Source organism: Chrysochloris asiatica, unplaced genomic scaffold (assembly GCF_000296735.1).
Source record: "Chrysochloris asiatica unplaced genomic scaffold, ChrAsi1.0 scaffold00127, whole genome shotgun sequence".
Lineage (NCBI taxonomy): Eukaryota > Metazoa > Chordata > Mammalia > Afrosoricida > Chrysochloridae > Chrysochloris > Chrysochloris asiatica.
In genome coordinates, this window is record NW_006408645.1 from 4566181 (window position 1) to 4579023 (window position 12843).

Below are 12843 nucleotides of genomic sequence, written 5' to 3' on the forward strand. Positions count from 1 at the left end.
AATCAAGATACAATCAAGATGTTCTCTCCTAATCCTATCAATCCTAGTATAATCCTATCAATCCTGATATGATCAAGATATATATAAGACTATATAAGGTATATATAGGACTCTGGAAGTACTATTCTTAATGGAGTAGAGGAGTATGTTGGATTCTTTCATTTTCTTCAATGCCAATTGTTTAATAGTATTTTAATTTGCACTCTTAGAGCTTTCAGATGCATCAGGTACTCTTTCAATTCCATGTTTATTGAGTCTTGGAGAATTTTTATTTATCCCATTCTGCACTAGTAGCTGACTCATCAGTATAGAGAGCTGCTCACCATTTATCATCACATTAGTTTGACTACTTTTTCTAGCAGCTCATACCTTCTTTACTTATATTCTCATTGTGGTATTTGGTGTACCATCAGTAACTTCCCGAGAAAAGGGATACGTGAACTGTCAAGTTTTCATTACCTTTGTTGTTGTTAATGCCCTCAAGTCAGTTTGGAGTCATAGTGACCCTGTGTTGGATTTCTGAGGAGTGACTGAATTGATGGGTTTGAACTGCTGACCTTGTTATTAATAGTCCAGTGTCTATCTGATAATGCTACACCAGGTCTTCCGTGACCATGCAGGCCTGAAAATGTCTTTATTTCACTCTCTTATTTTGGCTTAGTATATAGAATACTGGATTGACAATCTTTTCCTTCTTTGTCCTCTGGCTTTTCAGTGTAACTGTTGAGAATTTGAGAACATTTTAATTTCTGATTGTGTGTGTAAAAAAAATGTGGCAGTAATCATCCCTTCCACTGCCCTCTCTACTCAGCTGGGTTCGATACTTCATTGCAGTAGCCACTGTAGAACGTAGACACCATTCTCACAGTGAAGGGGCTTAATTAGGTAAGTTACCAGGTTACAACTCGGGATCAGAAATGTTCAGGGCACTGCCCTTCCAGTCAGGACAGACAGCTTCTCCTTAGCCATATCCACAGGCAGGTCTCTCTTTTAGGGCTGCTGCTAAGTGTCCACAGTACATACAACTCCTCCATTAGCCTCAGCCTGAAGGCACTCAGCTTTAGCCCTATGAGACAACCAATCAAGTCCCCCAGTTTAGTTCCTGGAGACACCCCACTCTGTACACAACCTTCCTGCCCAGAGTCACTCAGCTTTACTTGCTCTCTAGCTTTTGGGTCTATTTCTGCTACTCCTCTGCCAACCTGGTGTCTCAGCTTTCAGTCCTTGGGGCAAGGAGCTTCAGGGATCTCTGGGTTCAGAGGATGTGCTTTACTACTTCTTGCCTCTTTAATGTAGTGAGATTTCCCCTCCTGAGTCTGGGGGTGGGGGGGTGGAGGAAATCTAGAATTTCAAGTTTTTACAGTTACAATTAACTCTGTTAACATCCACAGTGGAATCTTGTCATCCTATCAGTATCTTCTCCCATCTTCTCCTCCTTTCTAGGTTTACAGAGCAGATCATCAGTTTCACATTGAAATCATATAATTTGATTGGTTATCTTGATTATAATCCCCTCCATATACCATCAGTTAACAATAGTAACCTTTATTTACTTTAACTATTGCATTCCTCCCTGTGTCTTCCACTAGCTTCATCTTTCCTGCTAACCTTCTTCTTGTTATATATTGCCTGCCTTGTCACCCATGTTAACATGTGTCTACCCTCTTAACTTATGAATAATTTTTCCTGCCCCCCTCCCATAACCATCATAGATTGTTTCTTTTGCTAAGAAAAGCTTTTCTTAATGTTTTACAGTAGTAGTCTCATAAAATATTTGTCCTTTTGAGATAGTAATTTCAGCGTAATGCCCTCCAGGTAAATCCATGTTGTGAGGGGTTTCACAGATTGATTGTTATTTTTCAGTGCTGTATAGTAGTACTCCATTGCATGCATGGAACAGATAGTTTGATTTTAACAGGCAGGTATGTGGATTCTTTAAAAGCTCATGGAAAATTTGGATGAAAAGATCATGGAATTTTTCCATGAACGTTTTGAAGCCCTCTCATGTAGTTTGAGGAAATGAAATTAAGAACTGGGAGTTTGAAGGGAGGATGGAGAATAGGTTGTCAACTGCAGTGATAAAAGAGGATACCGATTCCATTTCAGGCTCTTGATATAAAGAGGGCTAAGAAGAACAAAAAACCAGTCATAAATTCTGAGGCCTGCAAAGGAAGCAGGTTCTCAAGGGAAGCAGTTACCATTAAAGAGAGAAGGTCGAATACTCAGAAGAGAGAGATTTAAATTGGAGGGCTTCCAATGGAAGTTTCAGGCGTGAGGGAAGGGAAGGAGACAAAGATGCGGTAGGTAATGTACAAGGAGCCCTGGTAGTGGAGTGGGTTATGCATTGGGCTGCTAACCTCAGAGTCAGCAGTTGGAATCCAACAGCTACTCCATGGCCGGAAGGGTGAGGCTTTCTACTACTGTAAAGATTTTTTTTTTTTTTCTTCACTGAACAAGACTTTACTATGATTATTTTTTAACTTTTTATTGTGAATTGTGTGAAGGTTTACAGATGAGATCATCACCTTTACATTCATCAAATCGTACACTTTTTCATCTCAGTGATTATAATCTGTTCCATGCTAAAACAGTTATCCTGTTTCCTCACTGTGATTCAAATTTACATTCAACCCACCTTCCCATTCCTTCACAATTTTGGACTTAGGAAAATATTGCCCTTTGGATTTTGAATAATGACCATTCCATGGTGAGTATGCTTTTAGTGGTGTTGTCCCCCCTATACACCTGTCTATTGCTTGGCTGAAAACTGGGTCATGAGGAGGGTGCGTTCCTTTCCTGACCTGAAGGGTGATTGAGGGCCATAGTCTCAGATTCCTCTAGTTTCTTTCTGACCATTAAACCTGGTGGATTGTTACTTTTGAGTTGTATTCCACATTTTCTCTCACTTAGTTGGAGACCCTCTAATATGATTTTTTTCAGAGCAGGGCATCATCTAATTCTTTTGGTCTTAGAGTCATGGAAACTGATGTTCACATGTTCCATTAGTCCATTGGACTAATTGATTCCAAGCCTCTTCAATTCTTATCACTCTTCTTTCTTCCACTCATTGAGAGACCAGTTGTTGCACTTTAAATAGATGCTCATGAATTTTCAAGGTCCCAGATGCTACTCACCCAAATATAACATTGTCTTTGTGGACTATGTTATGGCAATTGACTGTGGTCCTGAGCCCCCAGGCCCAGCAACTCATTGCCTTAAGATGTTTGATAATATATAGGAAGTTTTCTTCATTTTGCCGGCTGTATAGTCTACCACATTCATAGTTGTGTTTGTAGGAAAAGTAGATACTTAAATACAAATATCCTCTTTCAAACTCTTACATATTTGTGGGATATATAGACATAAATATGTCCCATTCTTTCTCCCTTTCCCATTTAGGCCATGTCTCAATCTATGTATCTACGCACAGAATACTGTTGTTCTAAGGTTATGTATATATCACTATATACTTCTTTCCCCTTTAGCCCATGCATACCTCCCTGTCTTCACCTGTCTCCTTTATTCTTCTGCCACCCTCTTTCCTATTATATCATGCCCTGTCCCTTCTTGTATATTGCCTTATCACCCAAGTTAACATTTGACTACTCTTTAGCCAGTGAATTACTCTCCCCTCACTCTCACCCCTGGTAACCATCAAAGAATGTTTCTTTTAGTCTGGAAACCTTTCCATAAGCTTTTAAAATCATGGTTTCATTTTGTGTTTGACTAATTTTGCTTAGCCTAATGTTTTTCAGGTTCATCCATGTTATGAGGTGTTTCACAGATTCATCATTATTCTTCAATAATGCATTGTGTGTGTTTACCAAAGTTTATCCATTCATCCATTAATGGGCACTTAGGCTTTCTTCATCTTTTTTGCTGTTGTGATGATGATACACCTACTTGTGATATGGTTCGAGTTTCTTGTGGATATACCAAGAAGAGGGATTGTTGAGTCCTAAGGTAGTTCTGTCTCCAACTTACTGTTTTTCAGAGTGGTTAAACCATTTTACTGTCCCACCAGCAATGTAGGAGTGTCCTAGTCTTTCAACATCCTTGATAGTGTTTGCTGTTTTGAACTTTGCTATTAATGCTAATGTCAGATGATATCTTATTAAGCATTTCTTCGTATGTTTTTGGCTGCTTGAATGTCTTTCTTGGTGAAGTGCTGTTCTTATCTTGTGCCCATTTTTAAATTGGGATGTTTGTATTTTTCTTGTAGAGGTGGTGTTATTTTTCATAAATTTTAGATATTAGTCCTTTGTCTCATATGTCATTGTATAAAAAATTTTCCCCAGTGTATAGACTCCCTTTTTACTCTATTGACGAAATCTTAATATACACTGAAGTGTCTAATTTTTAGGAAGTTCCAATTATCTATATTGTCTTCTGTATGTTTTTTGTAAAATTAGATAGTATATTTATGTCATATAATGTTGTTGTTGTTGTTAAGTGCCATCGAGTCGGGTCCGACCCATAGCGACCCTGTACAGGGTTTCCGAGGGTGTAAAATAATAGAGCCCATAAATTTGTCCCTAGTTTTTGATTGATGATCTAGGTTTTACCTTTATGCCTTTAATCCTTACTGAGTTTGTTTTTGTATATGGTGTGAGATATGGGTCTTGTTTCATTCTTCTGTAAATTGATTTACAGTTTTGCCAGCACCATTTGTTGAGGAAATTACATGTTTCCTTTTAAGGTGTTTTGATCCTTTGTCAAAGATGAGTTGATGGATGTGAGTGGATTTACTTCTGGGTTCTCAATTCTGTTTCATTGATCTATGTATGTTTTGTTGTACCAGTACCAGGTTGTTTTGACTGCTGTGGTTATGTAGTAAACTTTCAGATCAGGAAACAAGAGGCCTCTAACTTAGTTTCTTAAGGAGCTCTGGTAGCATAGTGGTTATGAACCAGGCTGCGAACCTCAGGGTGAGCAGTTCGAAACTACCAACTCTTCCGTGGGAGAAAGATGAGGCTTTCTGCTCCCATAAAGATATATAGCCTCGGAAACCCTATACAGGGTCACTATGAGTCAGAACCGACTCCACAGCACATAACAACAACAACAACAACGTAGTTTCTTAAGCAGTGTTTTGCGTATCTGAGATCTTTTTCCTTTCCATATAAAGTTTGTGATCATTTTTTCCATTTCTTTAAAGAGTGAAATTGGAATCTGGATTGAGATTGCATTATATATATGGATTGCTTTGGGTAGTGTTGACATATTCACAATGTTAAGTCCTCCTAACCATGGGAATGGTATAGTCATCCATTTTTGTAAATAATCTTTTGTTTTTTGTTGTTGTAATGTTTTGTAATTCTCTTTGTATAAGTCTTTTGTTTCTCTGATTACATTCATTCCTAAGTATTTCTTCCTTTTGGTGACTATTGTAAATGCTACTATTTTCTTAATTTTCCTTTCCTTTTCAGAGCTGTCTTTATTAGTATAGAGAAATTCAATTGAGTTTTGTATCTTGATCTTTTACCCTGTCAGTGTGCTGAATCTTTCACTAATTCAAACAATTTTCTTTGTGATTTTCTATGTATAGAATCATATCATCTACAAATACAAGTTTACTTTTGTGCCAAGTTGTATGCTTTTAATTTCCCTATCTTGCCTTATAGCACTGGCTAAGACTTCCAACACAGTATCGAATAGGAAGGGCAATAAAGGGCATCCTTGTCTGTTTCATGTTTGCACAGGGAATGCTTTAGTTTCTCTCTATTAAGGGTAATGTTGGCTGTTTGCTTTGTATTGTTGTTGTTAAGTGCCGTCGAGTCGATTCCGACCCATAGCGACCCTGTACAGGGTTTCCGAGGCTGTAAATCTTTACGGAGCAGAAAGCCTCATCTTTCTCCTGCGGAACATATATACGCCCTTAATTATGTTGAGGAATTCCTTTTCTGTCCCTACTTTGTTGATTGTTTTTATCAAGAATGGATATTGGCTTTGTCAGATGCCTTTTCTGCATCTATCGATATGATCATCTGATTCTTTTTTTTTTTATTATTTATAAGCTGGATAATGTTGATAGTTTTTCTAATATTCAACCATCCTTGCATTTGTGGTTGAATGATATTGATTAGGATTTAGTTGAGATTTTTTGCATCTTATGTTCATGAGGTTATGTTGTTTTTAGGTGCCATCGTGTTGGTTCTGACTCATAGCGACATTGACAAGAGAACGAAATACAGCCTGATCCTGCACTAGTCTCACAATCATTAAGCTTGAATCCATTGCTGCTGCCACAGTGCCAGTCCATCTCATTGGGCTTCTTTCTGTTTTTCAGTGATCTTCCACTTCACCTAGCACAAGGTCCTTCTCCCGGAACTGGTCCTTTCTAATAATATGTTGAGTGTTTTCTAGCAGTCTGTGGTACTTATGATATTATTCTCTAATAACATAACTCGTATGCATCAATTCTTTTATGGTCTTTCTTATTCACTGTTCAACTTTCACATGCATATGAAGTTACTGAAAATAACTTAGTTCTTTAACTAACATCTTTACTCTTGAACACTTTAAATAGGTTTTGTGTAGCAGATTTGCCTACTGCAATACGTTGTTTGATTTCTTGACTGTTGTTTCCTTGAGTGTTTGGATCCAAGCAAAATATAATCTTTGGTAACTTCATCCTTTCCTCCATTTATCATGATGCCATTTATTGGTCCAATGGTGATGAGGATTTTTGCTTTGTTTACATTAATATGCAACCCATACTGAAAAATGCAGTTGTTGATCTTTATCAGTAAGTATTTAAGTCCCCTTAGCTTTCAGCAAGGTAGGTTGTATCATTGTGTTTCACAGGTTGTTAATAAGATTGTTCCTTCAATTCTCAATGTCACATTATTTTTCATGTGATCCAGCTTCTCAGGTTATTTGCTCAGTGTACAGATTGAATAAGTATGGTGAATGAATAGAACCCTGGTACATACCTATTATTATTTGAAAACATTCAGTATCCCTTTATTCTGTTCAGACAACTGCCTCTTGAGCACTGTTAAATGTTCTGGAATACTTACTCTCTGCAGTGTTGTCCTTAGTTTGTCATAATCCACACAGTCGAAAGCATTTTCATAGTCAATAAAACAGAGTTAAATATCTTTCTGGTATTCTCTGCTTTCATCAAGTATCCATCTGACATCAGCAATGTTATCTGTAGTTTGAAGTCCTCTTCTGAATCTGGCTTGAGCCTCTGGCAGTTTTCTGTTAATATATTGTTGTATCTGTTTTTGAAATTGCTTTAGAAAATTTTTACTTGCATGTGATATTATATTGTCCAACGATTTCTGTATTCCATTAGATCACTCCCCTTTGGAATGGGCACAAATTGGAAGAGTCCAATCAGGTGACCAGCTTGCTGTGTTCCAAATTTCTTAGCATAGATGAGTGAATGCCTCTGGTTTGTTGAAAGATTTCGATTTGTATTCCATCAATTCCCAGAGCCTTGTTCTTCGCCAATGTCTTCAGTGCACCTTGGATCTTCCTTTAGTACCATTGGTCCTTGATAATTTCCTATCTCTGGAAATGGCTCAGCATCATCCATTTTTTGAGTGGATGGTAATTCTGTGTATTTCTTCCATCTTTGTGTGATGCTTTCTACATTATTCAATATTTTGTTCATAGATTTCTTCAGTATTGCACGTTGAGGCTTGAATTGTTTCTTCTGTTCTTTCAGCTTGAAAAGTCCCTTATGTGTGTTCTTCCCTTTTGGTTTTCTAAGTCTCGGTCTTTGTACATTTCCTTATAGTATTTGACTTTGCCTTCTCAAGCTGCCTTTTGAAATGTACTGTTCAGCTCCTTTACCTCCTTGTTGCTTCTGTTTGGTTTAGCATCTCTATGCTGGAAAGCAAGTTTCAGAGTTTCTTCTGAGATCCATTTTGGTCTTTTTTTTCATGAACTTTTCCTTGCTTTCTTTCCTGTATGATACTATTGATATCAACTCACAACTCTTCTGGTTTGGGTCATTAGTGTCTAATGCATCAAATCTGTTCTAGAGATGATCTCTAAATTCAGGTGAGATATATTCAAAGTCAAATTTTGGCTGCCATGGACCTGTTTTAATTTTCTTCAGCTTCAGCCTTAACTTGCATTTGAGCAATTGATGGTCTATTTCACAGTCTGCTTCTGGCCTTGTTTTCACTGATGCTATGGAGTCTTCTATTGTCTGTTCTCTCAGATGTAGTGAATTTGTTCTCTGTATATGTTATCTGGTGAGGTCCCTATGTATAGTTGTTTTTTATGTTTTATGTTATTTGCAATGAACACGTCATTGATCTTGCAAAATTCTGTCCTGCGAGCTCTGTTGGAAGCAACTAGACTGAAGGTCTCAGACTTGAGGGCAGTTTAACCGAAGGATTGCAACTAAACAGTTGTGGTCCAGAAAATCGGGCTGCTCTCAGGTTAGACTGTCCCTGAGGAACTTGCAAAGCCTGCCTCAGGGAATAAGGAATTTGCAAAGTCTTTCCTTGTACACAGCCATGGCCTTCAGTTTAGTCTGCAAAAACATATCACTGCCCTATCTCTGTTTCCCTAGCAACTACATTCTTCTGATAAAGTCCCACTTACTGCATGCATCAACAACACCAGATGTTTTTTGTACTCTTTTCCCTGCCCCCAGCATACTCCTTTGATTTGTGTATAATAATAAACATGCTGAATCTAGGTCAGTGTCACAGTATCTCCATCAGAGTGCTGTGTCCCACCTGATCCCACCTTTACTATTTTCATTTTGTGTCTTGTGTCTTCCTTTTTCTCTAATCTACTGTCACCCCTACTCAGGTTTGATCTCTCCGTGCGGCTTGCAAAGTATAGCCATTGTTGGACGCAACAGATCTTCAGCATCATTTCTATTACCAAGTCCGTATTTTCCAATTACTGATCCTTCCTCTTGGTGGTCTATACTTTTCTTTCTTAGTGCTGCCTTTGCCTGATTTTAGTATGAGGGTTTTGCTTGCTTCATAATGTATTCAGAAGTTTTCCATTTTCCTTATGTTCTGGAATAGTAAAATTGGTGTCAACTCATCTCTGAATGTTTGGTAAGATTCACCAGTAAAGCCATCTGACATTTTTTTATTGGGAGATTTTAAATTGCATCATTAATTTCTTTTTTGTTACAGGTTTGTTCAAGTTTTCTGCTTCATTCTATATTAGTTTAGGTAGGTCATGTTTTTATCCCTTTAGTCTAGATTTTCATATTTATTAGAATACAGTTCTTCATAATCTTCTATTACCCTTTTTATTTCCTTTGGTTCTGTTGTGGTGTCACCCATTTTGTTTCTTATGTGTGTTATTTGATATTCTCCTCCTTTTCTTTTGTTATATTTGCCAATGATTTGTTAATTTTATTAATCCTTTCAAAGAACCAGCTCCTTGTCTTGTTGATACTTTTATCTTGTTTTTCTGTTTTCTAATTTTTTCTGCTCTAATTATTTTTTGTGACTGTAGATTTATCTTGCTAGTGTTTTTCTAGTCGTTGGAGATGTATAAATGTGTTGATTTGGGTTCTTTGTTCATTTTGACTGTGTCCTGGTTTTGCTATAAATTGCCCATAAGCATTCCTTTTGCTGTGTTTAAAGGTTTTGGTATGTTGTGTTTTCATTCTCATTTGATTCCAGGAATTTCTAAAAAGTTCTTTTTTTATTTGTTCCATTACCCAGTAGCTTTTAAATTTTGTGTTACTCAATTTCCATATATTTGATTTTGTTGCTTTGATTTTCCTAGTGTTGATTTCTAATTTTATAGCATTGTGATATGAAAAGGTGCTTTGTATTATTAGTTCAGTGTTTTTAAATATACTGAGGCTTGTTTTGTAGCCTAACGTGCTATTCTGAAGAATGTTCCATGTGCACTGGAAAAAAATGTGTGTTGTGCTGTTGTTGGGTTGAGTGCTCTTTATAAATGTACGAGGTCACACACATTGGTTGATGTGTTGCTTATTTTTTCTGTTTTTGTAGTTGTTCTTTTCTTTATCAAAAGTGGTATTTTAAAATCTCCTGTTATTGTAGTTTTTTTTTTTTTTCTCTCTTCAGTTCTGTTAGAGTTTGACTTATGTATTTTGAGGCTCTTTCATTGGAAGTGTAGATATTTATTTTGGTTATGTCCTCTTATTCAGTTAAACCCCTTAATCATAAGATAATGTCCTTATTTTTCTCTTATATTGGGTTTGTTTTTGCCTTAAGGTCTGTTTTTATTAGAAAATAATATTTTTACTCCTGTTCACTTTTTATTGCCATTAGCTTGATATATTTTTTCTGGTTTTTAATCTACTTTTGTCTCTGTGTAAAGTGTGTCTCTTGTATATAGCATATTGAAGGATCCTGCTTTCTGTCTCTTAACTGGTGCAATGACTGGTGCTTTTAATCCGTTGATTTTCATTGTTATCATCAATAGATCTGAACTGATTTCAGTCATTTTGTTGTTTTTTTCATGGTGCTGCTGGTTTGTTTGTTCCACAAAGTTTTCTGTGGTAAGTTCTTTTTTTGGTCTGTTTTCTTGTCAGTTTCTTTTTTGCTGTTTTTTTTAATGTTTATAAAATCTTAATGATTTTCTTTTTTCTTGATTTGATGTGAAAGATGGTATTAATTTTCTTTGTGGTTACACTATAATTTATTACTTCCCCAGTTTTAAACAGTCTGTTTTTATCTTGAAATATACATTAATTCCTAGTCTTTTAGAAGGTCTGTAACTATAGTTTTCCCTCTTTTTTGCTATATAGTTGTCTTCATTATAAATTAATATCTCTAGTTCTGTATTTTCAGTGTTTTAGGTTAGTTTTTACTTTGGATATTCTTATATCTGGGATTGAAAAGCTGGGTGGTGGTGTTGTGTATGTCAAGCTTCATTTGTTGTCGATTGTTGATTCTGAGTCAAAAGGACTCCTGGTAGTAATTTTTTTTTGTAAAGTTGGTAGGATTTTTACAAAAGTCCTTTAATTTCTGTTTATCTGGAAATGTTCTAATTTTGCCACCCTATTTGAGGGACAGTTGTGCTGGGTATGTGATTCTTGGTTGGCTGATTTTTTCTTTCAGAGTTTGTATATGTCTTCCCATTGCCTTCTTGTGTGCATGATTTTTCCTTTACTGTTAATTTTTTGTTTTCCCCAAGCTTTGAGGATTCTGTCCTTGTCTTTGATTTTGGAGAGTTTGATTATAATGTGTCTTGAATTTCTTTTGGGGTATATAGCCTGTTTGGGGTTCATTCAGCTTCTTGATTGTTTAGCTTCTCATCTTTCATGATGTTAGGGAAATCATCTTCCAACAGTTCCTTAGGCTATCTTTTCTGTGAAGTTGTGAAGGGTGATACAGTCATACCTTTTTTGGGGAACAAAATGTGAGTTTCTTGGTGTTTTATTTTAGACTAGCCAGAAAATTATATATAGAGATCTTCTAGTCTTCTTAGAATACAAGCCTAGCTGTCTACATTCTGGGATGGAAGATGTATAGAGGACTAGTGGACTCAGCAGTCAACACAAATTGTACTTCCTATCTGTCTTGTTTTCAGTATATGGTGTTTCTGCCCTTGTGGTGCTATAGGATAAGGTCAGCAGTTCAGAACCCATCAGATGCTACATGGGAGAAAGATGAAGCTCTCTGTTCACTTAGAGGTTTACAGCCTTGGAAACCTATGAGTGTGAATCAGCTGAATGACAGCAGCGAGTTTGGTTTGATTTTGGAGCCCCCAACTATTGCTAAGTTTTCCTAATCCAGAACTACATTAAAAAAAAAAATGTTGTTGTTAGTGCCATTGAGTTGGTTGTGACTCACAGCAACATTGTGTATAGGGTTTCTGAGGAGTGACTGGTGGGTTTGAGCTGGTGAGCCTTGGTAGTTTTCCAGTGCTCACCCTACAGTGCCATACCAAGACTCCTCCATAAACATACACTAACAAGAAAACACAATAGGACTATTTTTAGTGGGACAGATGGTCCTGGGGCTTGCTTCTTTTGATATTTCTGTATATATCTGTACCTCTCACACCCAGAAGAGCGTGTATTCCATAGTAGATACTAAGAATAGTTTTTGAAAGAATGATTTGTGTGGCTCATGAGGATCTCTCTCTTGTAGCCATTTGGCCATGTTGTTGTTAAGTGCCATCCAGTTGATTCCGACCTATAGCCACCCTGTATAGGGTTTCCAAGGAGCAGCTGGTGAGCTTGAACAGCAGACCTTGTACTTTAAAAGTCTTTGCATTCTGGAGCATTAACCCACAGTGCCACATAGGCCTCCTTTATTTCAGATCTGGAAATTGCTGATGAGCTTGTATTTTCATTTCAGATTAGAAAACTGAAGCTGCAGTTGGAGGAAGAAAGACAGAAGTGCTCCAGGAATGATGGCACAGTGGGTGACCTGGCTGGACTCCAGAATGGCTCTGATTTGCAGTTCATTGAAATGCAGAGTAGGTACTAGGGGACTGGCCAGTTCCTAGCTGTGTGCAGGCTGTGGCCCAGCACTGGGATTGCAAACAGGCTTGGAGTCTGAGCTATGGCACAATGATCCGTTAGGCCTTGGATAGTCCAGGAAAGCATTTCTCATCAGTACTGTAGGTGAGGACAGGCTCCTTCTAGCTTGTATGCATTGGAGTGAGGAGTAAGCATTGTTGCTCTTCTTCTTCTGGGCAGAGCGATTTCTAGGAATCTTTTGCAAATCCTGAAATACGTTTTTCATCCTGACAGCGTCCTTTCCCATGTTTATGTGCTATCTTTTTTTATAAGCTCCCACTCATGCAGCACCCTCCTTCACCCCCACCCACCCACAGAAAGGGAAGACTTTAAAAAATGTTGGTTATTAATGGTTTCCCCCCCTTATCCCTCTGTGTTCAGAATTGAGTTACATAGAAAAGACT

General features: G+C 37.3%; 1 protein-coding gene across 4 annotated transcripts in view; it reads left to right on the forward strand.

Moving 5' to 3' along the window:
• LRRFIP2 (leucine rich repeat (in FLII) interacting protein 2) overlaps positions 1–12843 on the forward strand; it is a 125225-nt gene that overhangs the window by 108890 nt on the left and 3492 nt on the right. For all 4 annotated transcript variants that reach the window (XM_006869160.1, XM_006869161.1, XM_006869162.1 and 1 more), the window contains one exon: positions 12276–12396. In XM_006869160.1, coding sequence (XP_006869222.1) covers positions 12276–12396 — 121 coding nt within the window. The remainder of the gene's footprint in view (positions 1–12275; positions 12397–12843) is intronic.